General features: G+C 36.8%; 1 protein-coding gene and 1 long non-coding RNA gene across 5 annotated transcripts in view; one reads left to right on the plus strand and one right to left on the minus strand.

Annotated features, from left to right (window-relative positions):
* The window catches only part of kif26ba (kinesin family member 26Ba), a 186,005-nt gene that overhangs the window by 16,802 nt on the left and 154,477 nt on the right, over positions 1–14,726 (minus strand). For all 3 annotated transcript variants that reach the window (XM_088626176.1, XM_088626175.1, XM_088626177.1), the window contains 3 exons: positions 8,092–8,354; positions 6,112–6,295; positions 4,140–4,299 (listed from right to left, as the gene is read on the minus strand). In XM_088626176.1, the coding sequence (XP_088482302.1) occupies positions 4,140–4,299; positions 6,112–6,295; positions 8,092–8,354 (607 nt within the window). The remainder of the gene's footprint in view (positions 1–4,139; positions 4,300–6,111; positions 6,296–8,091; positions 8,355–14,726) is intronic.
* On the plus strand, positions 683–14,220 carry LOC148675142 (uncharacterized). Of its 2 annotated transcripts, XR_015935452.1 has the most exons (3): positions 683–825; positions 8,105–8,341; positions 14,090–14,220. It is a non-coding gene; the product is annotated as an uncharacterized LOC148675142 (long non-coding RNA). The 2 variants fall into 2 exon arrangements; XR_015935451.1 differs by lacking the exon at positions 14,090–14,220 and having other exon boundaries at positions 8,105–8,559.

Consider the following 14,726-nt stretch of genomic DNA (forward strand, 5'->3'; position numbering starts at 1 on the left):
TCTTGAAATATGCATTTCTGTTTCAGGCACTACATATCACTGTTATACAGCTTTCTGCAACTGGGTAAGTTCATGTGATAAAATTCATCGCCGATTAAGATCATGGATCTGGAAAGATGCATCTATAAGCACTACAGATTTTGTTCTATTCACAGACATTGCCTTTGTGAGAGTATAAGATCTGAACTACCACTGAGCCATGTGTCCTATTAAGAAGCAATAAAAGCACTTTCAAAAGAAAGTATAACTAAAAGTTATTATTATTTAAATAGATCTGGATTATCCTCTCCTAAAAAGGGGGTTTTGCTTTATATTAGTTGTCCAAGCAGGTTGTGCTGCAGGTCTTACTTTCTCTTAAAGGCCTTGACAAATTCACCCTTTTCAGACAGAAAATTTACATTTAAACTGGAGGAAAAATTATTTTAAAAAGTGCATAACAGGCTCCTCAGCTGCTCTAGTAGTAAGGGCACTTGACTAAGCACAAGCGGAGCTCTATGATCATGGGTTCGAGCATGTGCTGTGACTAGGATTCCCCAAGAGACAAGGGCAGGGCGAGATTAGTCAGTCAGGGCTCTCCTGGCTCTCAGGAAGAGTGACCTCTGTGGCCACCCAGGCACTTGCGAGCAGGCAGTGCTGTCAGTGAGGGATACACTTCTCCTCCAATCAGGGCTTTGCTGCCTGTGATGCGTTATTAGACCAGTGGCTGAAAGGCTGGCCGGGCAGAGCAGTCTGCCTACACTTCCTCATTCTCCCTGATGGGCGGTCATGGAGTTCATAGCTGTGAGCCGAGACATGAAAAACATACACCTGGGGATTCCAAGTCTGGTCAGTATTAAAAAATATTCTTAATTTAGAAAATTTAACTTTTTACCAGTTCCTGTATTTTCTGATCAAAAACCTAAAACTCTTATGATACATCATACTGCTGAGAAAAAGACTACACAAATACTGCGTCACATGATTTACTGTAGTAATAACTTTTTCATCTCTTTAATGAATCAACCTGGAATTTTATATCAACGCGGAATATATCGACCTGGTCCTTTGACCTACTGTAAGTGTCTAGATCAAAGTGCACAGTTTATTCTGTAAACCCTAGTATTCAATGTCAGCTTGTTGTGTATGAGGAGAACACATAATGGTTGCAGTGAACAGGAGCCTCAGAACAAATGGTTCACAAATTTAGCACTGTTACAAGAAAACCTAACCTTACATCCATACCTCTCACTTTTGGACTCCATGCATTCCTCAAAAGTACATTAACGAGCTTAATTAATGGACTACATCACAGGCTTTACCCTTGAAACCAATTTACGTATGTTATAATGTATATTTTTATTTCTGATTTATTTTTAAATTTGTAAATTTTTTCACGTTACTTTACAGCGTGCAATAGAGTGAATCCTGCTTCCCCATATTTCTGGAAAACACAGACAATTAAAACTAAAATGTTTATCTGTATTCTTGAATTGATAGAAACGCCTAAGGTGGGCAATTATCTAGGATTTTCAATCATCTATAATTGGATGTATCTTCTTTTTTGTCCTGTGTGAGCGTGTGAAAGGACCCAGAACAAGATAATCAGGAAAGCAAACTTTTGATGTGTCATGCTTTTCAGAATAAATCCTTGTATCCTTATAATTGCTAATGAGGCAATGAACTGCTCTTGGTAAACATGGGCTTGGATGATGGATTACCTCCATTTGCTTTGTGGGTAGAACTGAACCTTAAGAGATTAATTTTCAAAAATAAAGTTTAGATTCCTATACCTGCTCTCAAGGGTTATATGTAACAATAAACTCACTCTAAAGCACCAAACCAGAAAAGATACAACTGTCTTCCATGTTTCCAGTTTACCTCCATACAGTGCATATACTGTAGTACTTTAGTTATGATTAAAGATAGGCTATATGAATAGGATTGTGTCTCAATCACAGTACAATAGTCAGCAGAGTCATTCTTATTTTCTGCTGTATCATTTAATTAATTCACTCTTTAATTTCCATTTTTACCTTCATGTTAACTTGAAATTTCATACACACATTCAGGATAGTATGACATTCAATTATTTTTTCAAAAATATTATCTGAAATTCTATTTTTTACTGAGATGATTAATTATTAGACTATTACATAATTTTATAATTTGCATTCTAGATCATAAAAATGACATTAGAAAGTTATTGATTGTTGCTTATCAACATGGCATTTAATCAAATCATTTATGGCGCTGTCTTTTTTATTAAAAAAATACTCGGGGATCTTGAATAGCCCTTGACTTCCTTATTAAAAACTACTGCACTACCAGAAACTGTACATATTTAATTCTGTTGATAAGTTATCCGTTTTTGTGTCCTCTCACCTTATATGGTTAAGTACACTTACACTATGAACAGAAGACTGCAACACCTACCCTTTCTCCTTCACTTCAGATCTATGATGCACACAAGGCTTAACACTTTATTGTCTGTTCTGTCAAGTCTGTTAATATTTAGTGTTACATGGAGCTTCAGTAATAACAATTGTCTGCAATGATCACAGTCTCTAAGTAATTTTAATAAAGGTTTAACTATAACATAATACACTGTAACCTGATAAAGTAAAGGTATAAACCCTATACATTATCCCAATAGAAAATATTTGAGAAATAGCATTGCAAGCTCATTTCCAGCCACATATATTCTTTCTTCTATCCAAAAAATAGTTACCACATTTGGTTGTGTGGTGTTTAGCAAGCTATCAAATTCACATTTCGGAATCTCAAACTACCAGTTTAGTCTCACTACAACACTAGACTTTTATAAACATAACTGACAAAAAGGAAAAGAAAGAGAGACAGACTCTTATATAACCACTACTTATGATAGTGAACTAAATTGTTTTGTGTATTACCATGTATCACCTTTAATGAAAACGGTTGGCCTTGAATTAGGGGAATCCCACCGTCCCTTGTCTTGTGTGTGCAGAATGGCTCGTTAGTCCTGAATCAAGTTATTATCCTTATTCATTTCTCAGTCTAATGGCCTCTTAAAACAAGACATTGTGGTCAGTGCAAAATATGCTCATTATACAGTAATCCATCAGAAGTCTTACAGTACATTTCCTGTAAATTGTATGTACTGTAGTAATATTTTTTTCATGAATAGCTGTTGGCAAACGCTCACTATGTAACATTTTTCGGGATTTTCATTTTACATTTCATTTTCATATTTCATTTTATGGGAAAAAGTTAAACTAGTGAATTTTAACCTTGTGTTGAGGCTTTCAGTATATGAGGTACAGCTTAACTTGATGGAAGCATGATTATTATTCATTTAATAAGCCTGAAATCGCTTGTGGACAAATTTAAAGCATAAATAATTGGATTTTTCTTCATAAGTATCACTAATTGTTTTAAAAGCAGACCAAAATGCCTGGTACAACATCGTACGATATAGGCATGTATATGATCTATTTTTTTTCTAAAAAAAGGCTGAGATTGCAGCTATTTAATTCTAATTACATGAAACAGAGGATCAGTGACTTCTGCAGAGAATTTATGTTCCACATTTAAGTTATCATCCCATAATATTACAGTTCATCTATATGGCCTGAAACTCTAATTACAGTTGAGCTCTCTGGAGTGTTTACAATTCCTGCTTAAACTGACGCTGTGTTTTGCAATGTAAATTCAGTACTTTTAAATTAAAATGCCCAGGAGGTCGGGAGAGGATCTGGTACATTAGAAAACAGACTTTAGTGAATCCAGCTATCAATTATTTCATGCCAAGCCATCTTTCTTTAGCGCTGTGACTTGAGGTTCTTTAACATCTTTTGCAACAGAAACTGCTAATCCAACATCCAGTCCTCATGCTCATTCTAGTTTTACTAAGACAAAAAAAGATTCCTGCTGCCAGTGCAGGTATGCTAACGAAGGTCCACTGACAAAGTGTATCTTGAAAATGATGCCACTACAGTATGTGGTTGCTTAAAAAGCAGGTAATGCCTCAATTTAAAGCAATTTAAAGAGTTTTAAACCCATATCAGCAAGAAAACAGACATCTACGAAGACTTTATACTTCATACTCAAATCAAATTGTGATGTCCTTTTTTCACCACAGCTCAGTCAGTCAAATGCTAGACGTAATAAAAAAAGCTTACTTGTAGGGAATGTGCTTGCTGCCATTGACAAGAGCGAGGATGACATTCCCCAGAGCAGAGAGTGACAGACAGAGTCCAGAGCTGCTGTCCCTGTTCTTGCTGAGTACTTTCACACAGCTGCCCAGGTCGATGAGATGCAGCCGGCTTCGCCCCCCAGACACTAGCACAAGAGAGAGGGAGAGAGGGGTCTGACTCTTTGGGTCACTCTTAGTTAACTTGAAAGATAATGATACAGTACTTCTACATCTTTGAACAAACATGGTTTTTTCTCCAATGCTAAGCCTCAGATGACTTAAATGCTTACTGATGGCTTCAACCTTAGCAGAACACAGAGAACTAGAGAACATACTTCCTGCCCAAACAACCTGCAATTACCCTCAAGCCTGATCTCATAAGTATTTAAGTTGGATAATCAATTCATGTCATTCAAAGAATTTTGAACCCACAGATGCACTGCTTAGGCCTCAGCATAACCACTCATAAAAATGGAGAAGAGGTTTTTGCCAGAACATCTTGCTCTTATCACTTCTGTCAGGCTTCACTGTTGTAATCGGAGTCAACTTCAATAGAAAACTCAGCTTTTATCATAGCCCACTGCCAAAGCTTTTTTTTACCCATCTTTGCTTGTTAGCTTGAAGGTCATTTTGTCATTTCAATGTATTTTTTACTGACACAGAAATCACATATCCCTCTATTCACTCCCAGAGCACTATGACACAGCTTGAGAGGAAAAACAATCCAGGTCTACTGTTGCCCTTGTGTTCCTCAGGCGTCTAAATTTTCAGAAAGTTTACTGGTTTTATGGATTGCAAGGGAATAAAAAGCGAAAGAAAGCCTAGATTTTCTGAAAGACAAACACAATTCTGAAGTTCAGACCCTGACATATATCCATCTGATACAAAGTTTGTATGTAGAAAACCAGGAGTACAAGATATTCCAGTAGAATTTGTATCATCCAATTTTACATCTCACCACTGAGGACAAAATCATAAATTTCCTTGGACTCAAAAAGGTAAAATATATTTTATATGTGTGATGTGTTCAGAACTTTCATAATTTATTAAACTTGGGTCTGAGCTCACTTTTTCATTTTAGATGACTGCTTAGAATCCAAAGACTATAATGACACCTACACATTTTGCATCCATACGTCGACTGTAATGATATTATATCTTTGCAGATTCTTGACTAGTTTTTAGATAACCACCTCTTGGATTGCTTTATTACAGTAAGAAGCAAAACCAGTGTCCTAGTTGTTTGCTTCAATGTGTGAGCTCTTTGGACGTGAAAGTGTTTTTACATAAATTATATGTACTTCATTCCTGAAAAATTTTAATTATGACTCCAAATGGCAAAATGTAAACAGCAGGTTTTATTTTCAGTTTCTGTGAGGCCCCTGTATCAAAGCCAGATGCCACAGTATTAAGCATGGGCTATTTTATGATAAGGGAAATGGTTCGTGCTCTTTGTTGCAAGATTGTGTTACAGCTACAGTGCCAAGATGTGACAAGGCTACACTTCACAAGTTTTAAAAAAGAAAAAGCACTGTGTAAATGGAATTTATGCACCCCAATCCCATAGAGCACAGTGAAAGGACGAATATACAGTATGCACTATATGTGGTACAGTACATGCTAACCAGAATCAAACAGGCTAACACAAGAAATAAGTGATCAAAAAGCCATACTGGTCTACAGTCCCTTAGGAATTATAAATTTATATAAATCAGCAGCTAATTCATTCAAAAATATGACTAATGTGTGCATTAAATTTATAATCAGGTCAGTCAACTATGGGCAGTCCATATGGGCTGGACTGAAAATGACTGCTCTACGCTGATCAGAGCTGATTGCTCCCTCTTAGAAGTTGTTCACTTTAGAGAGTCCAGAGAACCCACTCCCATCTTGCAGAACACTTGCTGCCATGAAAGACTGGGAGCTCGCCGGACGCAAGACGGCGCTGCCGGACTTACTGCCGCCCTTGCCGCTCTTCTCCATGCGGTACTGGTAGATGTGCAGAGTGAACAGCATGTGGGAGTTGCGGTGCTCGTCCTCGTCACAGTCCGGCTTGCTGCTGTGTCGGGAGGCGATGGCCGCATCCAAGAAGAAGGCGGCTTTCTCGGCAGTTGGCGCCCGTAACTCGCTTTGGTTCTGCAGCTAGATGGGAGGGTGGGAAGCATTCACAAGATCAGGGGTCGCGTGTGTCACAGGGCTTGTGTGCACGTACTGTATTACGGTGACACGGAAATGTATTCATTTCTTATGCAGACTGTGATCTCTGTAACTCTGGCCGCAAAGATTGGATAAAAAATAGATAACTTAGGTTCATCAGATATTTCTTCTCCGAGCAGACTGTTTTGCAACCACTTTCATGGGGAGGATTGGCATAAAGAATAGGTTTACAGGCTTAACCCTATTCACAACTGGCAGCCCACTGAAGCTAAGCAGGTGTGAACCTGGTCACTATCTGGATGAGAGACCTCCTGGGAAAAACTAAGGTTGCTGCTGGAAGAGGTGTTAGTGGGGCCAGCAGGGGGCGCTCACCCTGCAGTCCATGTGGGTCCTAATGCCCCAGTATAGTGACGGGGACACTATACTTTAAAAAGGCGCTGTCCTTTGGATGAGAGGTAAAACCGAGGTCCTGACTCTCTGTGGTCATTAAAAATCCCAGGGTGTTTCTCGAAAAGAGGAGGAGTGTTACCCTGGCATCCTGGCCAATTTTCTCATTGACCTTTATCAATCATGGGCTCCTAATAATCCCCATCTATAAACTGGCTTTATCACTCTGTTCTCCTCCACACTGATAGCTGATGTGTGGTGAGCGTTCTGGCCCACTATGGCTACCGTCGCATCATCCAGGTGGATGCTGCACATTGGTGGTGGTGGAGGGGAGTCCCCATTACCTCTAATATGCTTTGAGTGGAGTGTCCAAAAAAAGCACTATATATTAATAATAATAATAAAATATTTTGAAAAGATTGTATTTATTGCTTAAAAAGACATTTCTCTTTCCCCAACTGACAACCCAAGGCACTGAATCTGAAATTCTAAAGTGGGATAAATATTGAATAACTGAAAGCTTCTGCTATTAGTTTTAGAGAGGATTAGAAATATTTTCAGGAGGATACTAGAAACACGACTGTTTTGTCCAAGACTAATCAAATCAACATTGCCATTGACGTTACTATTTGATAAAAGCGAATTCCTTTTTAAACATTTAAGTAAACCTACTGTATATGCTTTAAGTTGAATATGCTTAAAAATATATTTCAAGCCTTGAGTTTAAGCAGAACCAGAACCTAGTCCTGGTATTATTTAAAGATCTGCTTTGGCAAAAATTACAATAACAGAGTAAATGTTATTTTGAGAGCTCACATCATTGCTGCACTAACATTACACTAAGACTTAATGTGTGTGGAGTACGCTATCTACTCTTTTGACTTTGCCTGTTATTCCTGTATTTAAATGTTAATACCCACGAGGGGCTAAACTGGGAATATTAACTTGTTTCCTTTATTTAATCTACATTTTCTACATTTTATGAATATTTTACAGCTCTTGCTTTATGGGAGAAAGCTCGTATGCTTCCTCTTTGCAGCCTTCCCCCTGTGGGACTACCAAACAGCTTCAAAGATGCACAGTACACTCCTCCAAAGCAGTCTGTTCCAAGAACAAATGGAAATAAACATTCAGCACTAAATCATCAACTGTTTTACAACAAACAGAAATGGCACAGAGTGTCATTTTTTAGTTTGTGGCTCTTTTTCAAGTGTCCAGTTAATGATCAATATTATGAAGAAGTATAGCTATATAAACAAAAAAGAACTCTGAATACAACACTTAATCTAACTGTGGAGATTCTGAGATATACTGTAACATTATCCTATGGCATGTTGAATCTGTGAATATCAAATGGTATCTTGATATCTGAGGCAGTTTTCTGATTGTTTCACCTGCATTCCACAGATGGGGTCCTCGCAGAGGTACACTCCAGGAGACTGGCCGTCTTGCAGACTGCCTGTGGCCACTTCTGACAGCAGGTCCTTCAGGTTCTCATCCTTTCCCCAGACCTCGACTGCAGAGACACGCACCGAGAAGCGGGCTCCCGTCTTCTCCTTCCTCTCGTTTATCAACTTGAAGAGCCAGGATATCGCGCAGGGGATTATTCCAAGGTTTTGCATGGAGTCATCTTTTCCAATCATGGTATATGACTTTCCTGTCAGGCAGAGAAATGGAAGCAGTTTAGAGCCACATTGCAGGTGGAAGCAGGGTGACGATATTCAATAAGGATGCATGGAGCACTGAATTTCTAGTTTATTTTTTATAAGACCTACTAAAAGGAAGCGTTTCTAAATCACCATCACCTCCTTAAAAGAAGGTAGTGTAAGGGGAAGGGGTAATAAAAATGAATAGTCAACTTTTGATTGACATCTCTGTTTCTCAATATAGTGTAAAGATGCATTAAATGTACATCTGCAGTCATATTTGGTAATTACAAGACTAATGAATTCCCACATAATAATGGGATAAAGGTGTTGAACCTCCGCTGACAAGGGCTGTATGGACTTTCTGTATTTTGTTCTACTCCAACTCCTAATTAGGCCACTGAACAAATTATTTGCTTCATTGAATGAATTTAACAATTTTCCACACTAAGATTACTGAGAGGTCTGAGGCCTATGAAACCCTGAGGACGGTGACTATTGAGGATCTGACCATGAGGGAATTTGAATAAGGATGTTACAGTATCCTATTAATACCGTTCACTACTGAGATTGCATACATAATGAGAAATGTCTTTTTTATGCTTTAGATCTGTACTTAGATCTCACATCTTAGTAATAGTAATGTTTTATTTCATATTCCATGTTGAAAAAATATATGTTTTTATATCTGCAGACGGGCTGAGCACTATCTCTTCAATTCTGCCTAGTTCAATCCCGGATTATGTGCCATTGAATTTACTATTGAATTTTAACAGCATAATCAAATTCAGTCCCTTGGATAGCTCTAAAATCTAGTCTAATCACAGAGTGACATTTGCTCATGAGTTTTCCATTTAAATCTTTAACAAGTGCCCTGGGATGCTTCAATAGGAAGTGTGCTCTATAAAATCCAACTTTTATTGTATTGACAAACACTAAACCATAAAACCATAAACATGTACAGTACATCACTGGGAATAATCAATTAAAGTTCTAGCAAGTTCTTAAACCTGTCATTTATACTAGTCACTCATTCAGTAATCTTCACCCCTTGTCCTACACCACCCTATCACCATCTTTGATAAATACATACAAAGCCATTTTCTGTACTAATTCTCTCATAGCAATAAGGCTAAATAACATTTATGTCCATTTATTTAAAATCCTCTGTGTATTTTACATTGTTAACATATTCTAAACATAGTGTTAAAGTTATTAGATAAAATGTTATAATGTGACATTTACAGCACTAGTTTTAAATCTCTCTTTTATGTTGCTTGTTTTTTTTAAATTAGTGTTTTATTTGTACCAAAAACCATAAGATGAATCCATCCATGCAGGAATAGACATTTAAAGAATTACAACAACAGCCCAACACATATCATGGTATTCCAACCAACAAAAACTGGGGTATTCAACACTTGCCCAAGCAAAATGGAAGGTCTAGAATATAAAATAGAAGAAAAAATAGTCTAGGCCTTGTGAAAGGGACAAAGAAGAAAGACTATATGCAAAATGTGAGTAAAAATAAGCATATCTTCTTCACATCTTGTACAGTATATCTTATCAGCTACAGTAGATTCCTTTAACTATTTTGTTTCTAATTTTCCTACTCTAAAAACACAATGTCAAAGCGAAAGTGTAAATTCACAGCAGAACTAAAAAATAAATGTCCATGTTTTCGAACTGGCAAAAAAGACTGGGAAGCTGAATGTTTGGTGTGTAAGCCTGGTACTTTTGTCTCCGTTTCAAATAAAGGTGTTCTTGACTTGCAAGCTCATGGTGACTCAAACACAAAAAGGCAATTCAAGGAGAGAGTTCATCAACCAAATTAACAGATTATTTATCAAAATCTGGCATTAAAACAGGGGATACTGTTGTTGCAGCAGAGGGGACTTCACAGTAAAACATCATCACAATTATTTTACCAATGAACAGAAAACATGGGATATTTTGAAAACCCTCTCCATCCAGACTCCCTTCCCAGACAAGGCAATAAGAAAGTTCCTCAGGGTGTCCTCTTTTTTTATGTTCAAATATGGTAAAAGCCTAGTGGCCGACGTATAATCCTCCTCATTCTCATCGGGTGTGATCTATCGGAGCTGCCGTCAGTACTCTTGGTGTCTATTCCTTTCACCCATGACATAATACTTGATTTTTGTGAGGTATTCATTTTCGATCACTTGTGTTGGCGGTTGTGGCACTACGCTGTGTCTCTGAAAGCTCAAGAGGATTATGAACACTCAAGTATTAGCGAGCGTTGTATTGGCGTAGCTAAGTACGTAGGCTAGATTTTGACACATAAACTAATTTTATTAAAATAGAAAATATGAAAACCTGTCTCAAGCTTTCTGAAACTGATTACGTAAATCACAGATGAAAAATTTACAAAAAATTTTATTATAAAATTTTTAATTCCTAATTTTTCAGTGCACACAACAAATTTCCAGGGTCATCTGGCATACCACCTGGGGGTGCTCCCCTACCACTGAAGGTATGCGTACCACAGTTTGAGAACCACTGGTCTAGAAGGTAGGAAAAGTAGGAAGTAGGAAAGCCCCTCCTTCAAGATGTGGATAACGTGCGTAATTGGCCACGGGAGAGAAGGAAGGAAACAAAAGCACTAGCTCCATCACTGAAACCGATGATTTCTTGCTTCTTGCTGATCAGTAGGCATTGTAAGCTGTAAGAATTATAACAATGTTTTCTAAATATATTACATCTTCTGACACTTGAGCATATTTTTTTAAGTGCAAAAGTTTACGTTTCACATTATCCTGTAAAAAACACATAATAATGTTTTTACACTTTAGTGATAGGTTTATCTGACTGAGTAGCACTTTTCACTGGTACTGTATAGCAAACTACCGAGCTAAAGTCATGGGAATTTATAAAACGCCATTGTCAATGGCACAAAAAACACCAGGAATAAATAAGCAGTGCATCAGCAGAATAACTGTAATCTGGCATCTGCATTAAAATGATCTATGTTTGGAGGACGTTCAGGGGTAACACATTAACAGCTGAGTGATGGAATTGTCATCTTCTGTTAGCATGGGTTAATTCACTGATGATGAATTCCATTTTGCCTTTGATAGAACTAGTAAAAGTTCTGGGCAGCAATGTGCCCAGCAATAGTTAAGGTAATGGAATTATAATTGGAAGGTTGTAGGTTGAAATCCCTTTGTTTTGAGCAAAGCCCTTCACCTAAAATGCCCCGTACCCAGCTGTATAAATACCTAAATTACACAGTATCTAACTCTGGAAGTATGAAATAAAAGCTACCAAGTTAGCAGGTATTTATGATACTACTGAAAGCACAAAAACCTAGCTAACTGAGAATATTAAAGACAAAATGAAAATTAGGGGATACACAATGATTCAGAGAGACAAATTCAGAAAGTTATACTATAGAAATCAAGAGTCCCTGAATCTATGTGGGTCAGATTAATTTTAAAAAAAAGTATTATGAGTACAGTATGCTATAGACCAACAAATGTAGATGTTAATTAAATACTTTATAATGAAAAAAAGTGGTTTTTACAGAAGACCTCACTTTCCCATCATGGACTGAGAAAAGCCTGTAAGAATTTCAGCAGCAGAAACTGAATGGTAGTTATGGTTAATGACAGCTTTCTCACCCAGAGCACGTACAAGAGGAAATGCTTGTATAGATCTTGTCTTTTCAAACAAAAAACACAGGATGAGACAGAGTTGAAAGACCCATTTGGGAGCTGTGATCATAATATGGTGTGCTTTGAAGTATATTTTGAAACTGGACAGGATGAATCCAAGGCAAACATTTACAACATCCAGAACGTAGACTTTGACACAATAACACACTTTAAAATAAGTAAAACTGGATAGATATGAAATTCATGGAAAAAGTACAGTATGATAACAGTTTAAACATATTTTACTGTTATTACTTTATCCCAAAAATGCATGTATCAAAAGCTAGAAAAACAGTATCCCAATGGTTCAACAAATCAATAAGGGAAAATAATCTTTAATAATAAAAGTGTTTTATTAAATGATTAAAAAAACACCAGGACCACTTAACGAAAAAGACTATGATAAATTGCCAAGTACATGTTAAAAGATATGTTAGAAAGGCCAAGAGAGAAATTTAAATAGATATTCCAATGGTAAAACAGTAATACATATTACTTCAGTACTATAACAGCAAAGAACTTCAGAAAATAATAATAATGAACATTTCTAGACAGTGAAATGGAAATGGTTGATGCTTAAAGAGTGTTCCACTCAGGTATTCGCTAAGCAGGAAGTTACAAATATACCTCAGGCAGTGGAAAGACAAAGTTGTTTTGGACAGTTTTAGTACAGAAGAAGATGCAATGTTTCAGGTAGTAGAAGAACTCAAGATAAAAAAAATATCCAGGGCCTAATGGTATCTAACCAACTGTAATCAAGGAAACAATAATTCTTATTCAGATGCAACTCTTCCAGTAGTTGGTTAGCAGGAGTTGGTAAGCAGGAGATATGAAAGAGAATAAGAACATGTAAAAATTATATCTTATAAAATCATCTGCCAAATAAACTAGAAGTAAATAACTAAAATTATGTTCTGCATGCAATTGGTGTAGTAAGCTCTATACTATTTGTTGAGAAGTTTAAGCCAGTAAGATGGGTGGTGAAGAGGTGATCAGGAAGGAAACAAGAAGTCTTAAAGCTTTTGGTGCATATTAAGAGCAAGCTTATTTCTCAGTGATACAGTGACAAAATATTTTATTTCCTTTCCTGTCAGATGTTCTCCTGTTTTTTCTTGCTAGTCAGATGACCAGTACTGGTTTTATAATGCAAAAGCACACCATGCTAGGATTGTGTGCAGGCATGAGCTTCAAGAATAAAACTGGTCTTGCACTGTCCAGCTTTTTACTAGCATGAGTTCAGCCGAATGTATAGCCTGACTGATACAATTTCTGCAAAATAAAATCATAACAGAAGACAATGAGGCTCTTTCATAGGGCCTGTAAAATCCTCTTTGCCTCTTTGTCCCTACTTAAAGTATTATTACATCCTTGGTGTGATCTTGTCACCCTAAGGTATGTCTCACTCAAAGAGAAATTCCTCTTCACCTGTAGTGCCATCGGTTAGGGAAACCACCATTATTCTAAATAGAACCATTTAAAATAATGAATATACTTTAATGGAAGACTGTGTGCACAACAACAAAGCAATAATTCAATCAAAGCTTCCAGATGATGTAATGTGGACGAACCACAAGATTAAATTACGACTTTTTATTTTGTTCAGACATCCATTTGGTGTTACTCTTTGTCCTTATAATTTATTGATTTTGTTGGTGTACAGAACTCAGCGTTTGCGGTTTAATGAATCAGACTTTAAGTTCTTACATTTCATTATTGCATTCTGACAAAGCATGTATTTTTTATTCAAAGATGGTGGATAAAATAAGCAGACTAAATGAATGTGTGTCGGTTCTTTTGCATCAACAAGATAACAATTATGAGGCAACAAAGTTAACAAAGACATGTTTTTACTAAAAAATACCTTTAGGTGAAACCCAAAAACCCTAACTGAACAAGTCCACCCACACTCATTTTCTATTAACTACTGAAAAATTACAGTGTATCTATTATTCATGTAAAAAGAAATGGTGTACATTTCACTGTAGTGTGCTCCTAGCCTTTGTTTTTAGAAGTCGAAGATACAGTATCACAATATTCATCTATCCATTTTCTAACTGCTTTATTCAATACAGGGTCACAGAGGGGCCAGAGCCTAACCCAGCAAGCAACGGCCACTAGTCAGGATACGCCCTGGATAGTTCATCACATATAACAATATTCTCTAAACCTAAAGACTCTGCAGTTAAATTACTTATTTTTAAGCAAAAAGGCTGCTTTCTGAAAAGTGGTCTTTCTGATCTTTCTGAAAGTTAGCATATAAAACTCTAGAAAAATGTACTGACTGCAATAAAGATGAAAACCTTGTTAACTCAAAACACTTTTCCGGGCAATCCATGTTTTACAATCCAAACTAAACATACTGTAAGTGCACCAGTGTCGATGAATTACCAAAAATGTCTAATTCATTTATCCAATGATCTTGACTCTAAAAAAACAATGAATGATTTGGAAGGGTGATTTTTCTTATACCCAAATACCAGACCAGATACACTGTAAAAGAGAATTGTGAATCACAGAAAAAAAACAAAATACCCTGAAACCAATCTACAAAAAAGAGATACTTCTATCAGAAAATATCAGCAATTCGGGTCCTGACTTCAATTTAAATTGTTAAATAAAAAAGGGATAGTTCTAAAGGGTGATTTAAAAAATCCAGACACTCTCCAGAATGCTTTGAGGGAATTGCTTTGAAGTGACACTAATCCTTTG

The sequence above is a fragment of the Lepisosteus platostomus genome, chromosome 3 (genome assembly GCF_059453375.1).
Source record: "Lepisosteus platostomus isolate fLepPlt1 chromosome 3, fLepPlt1.hap1, whole genome shotgun sequence".
NCBI lineage: Eukaryota > Metazoa > Chordata > Actinopteri > Semionotiformes > Lepisosteidae > Lepisosteus > Lepisosteus platostomus.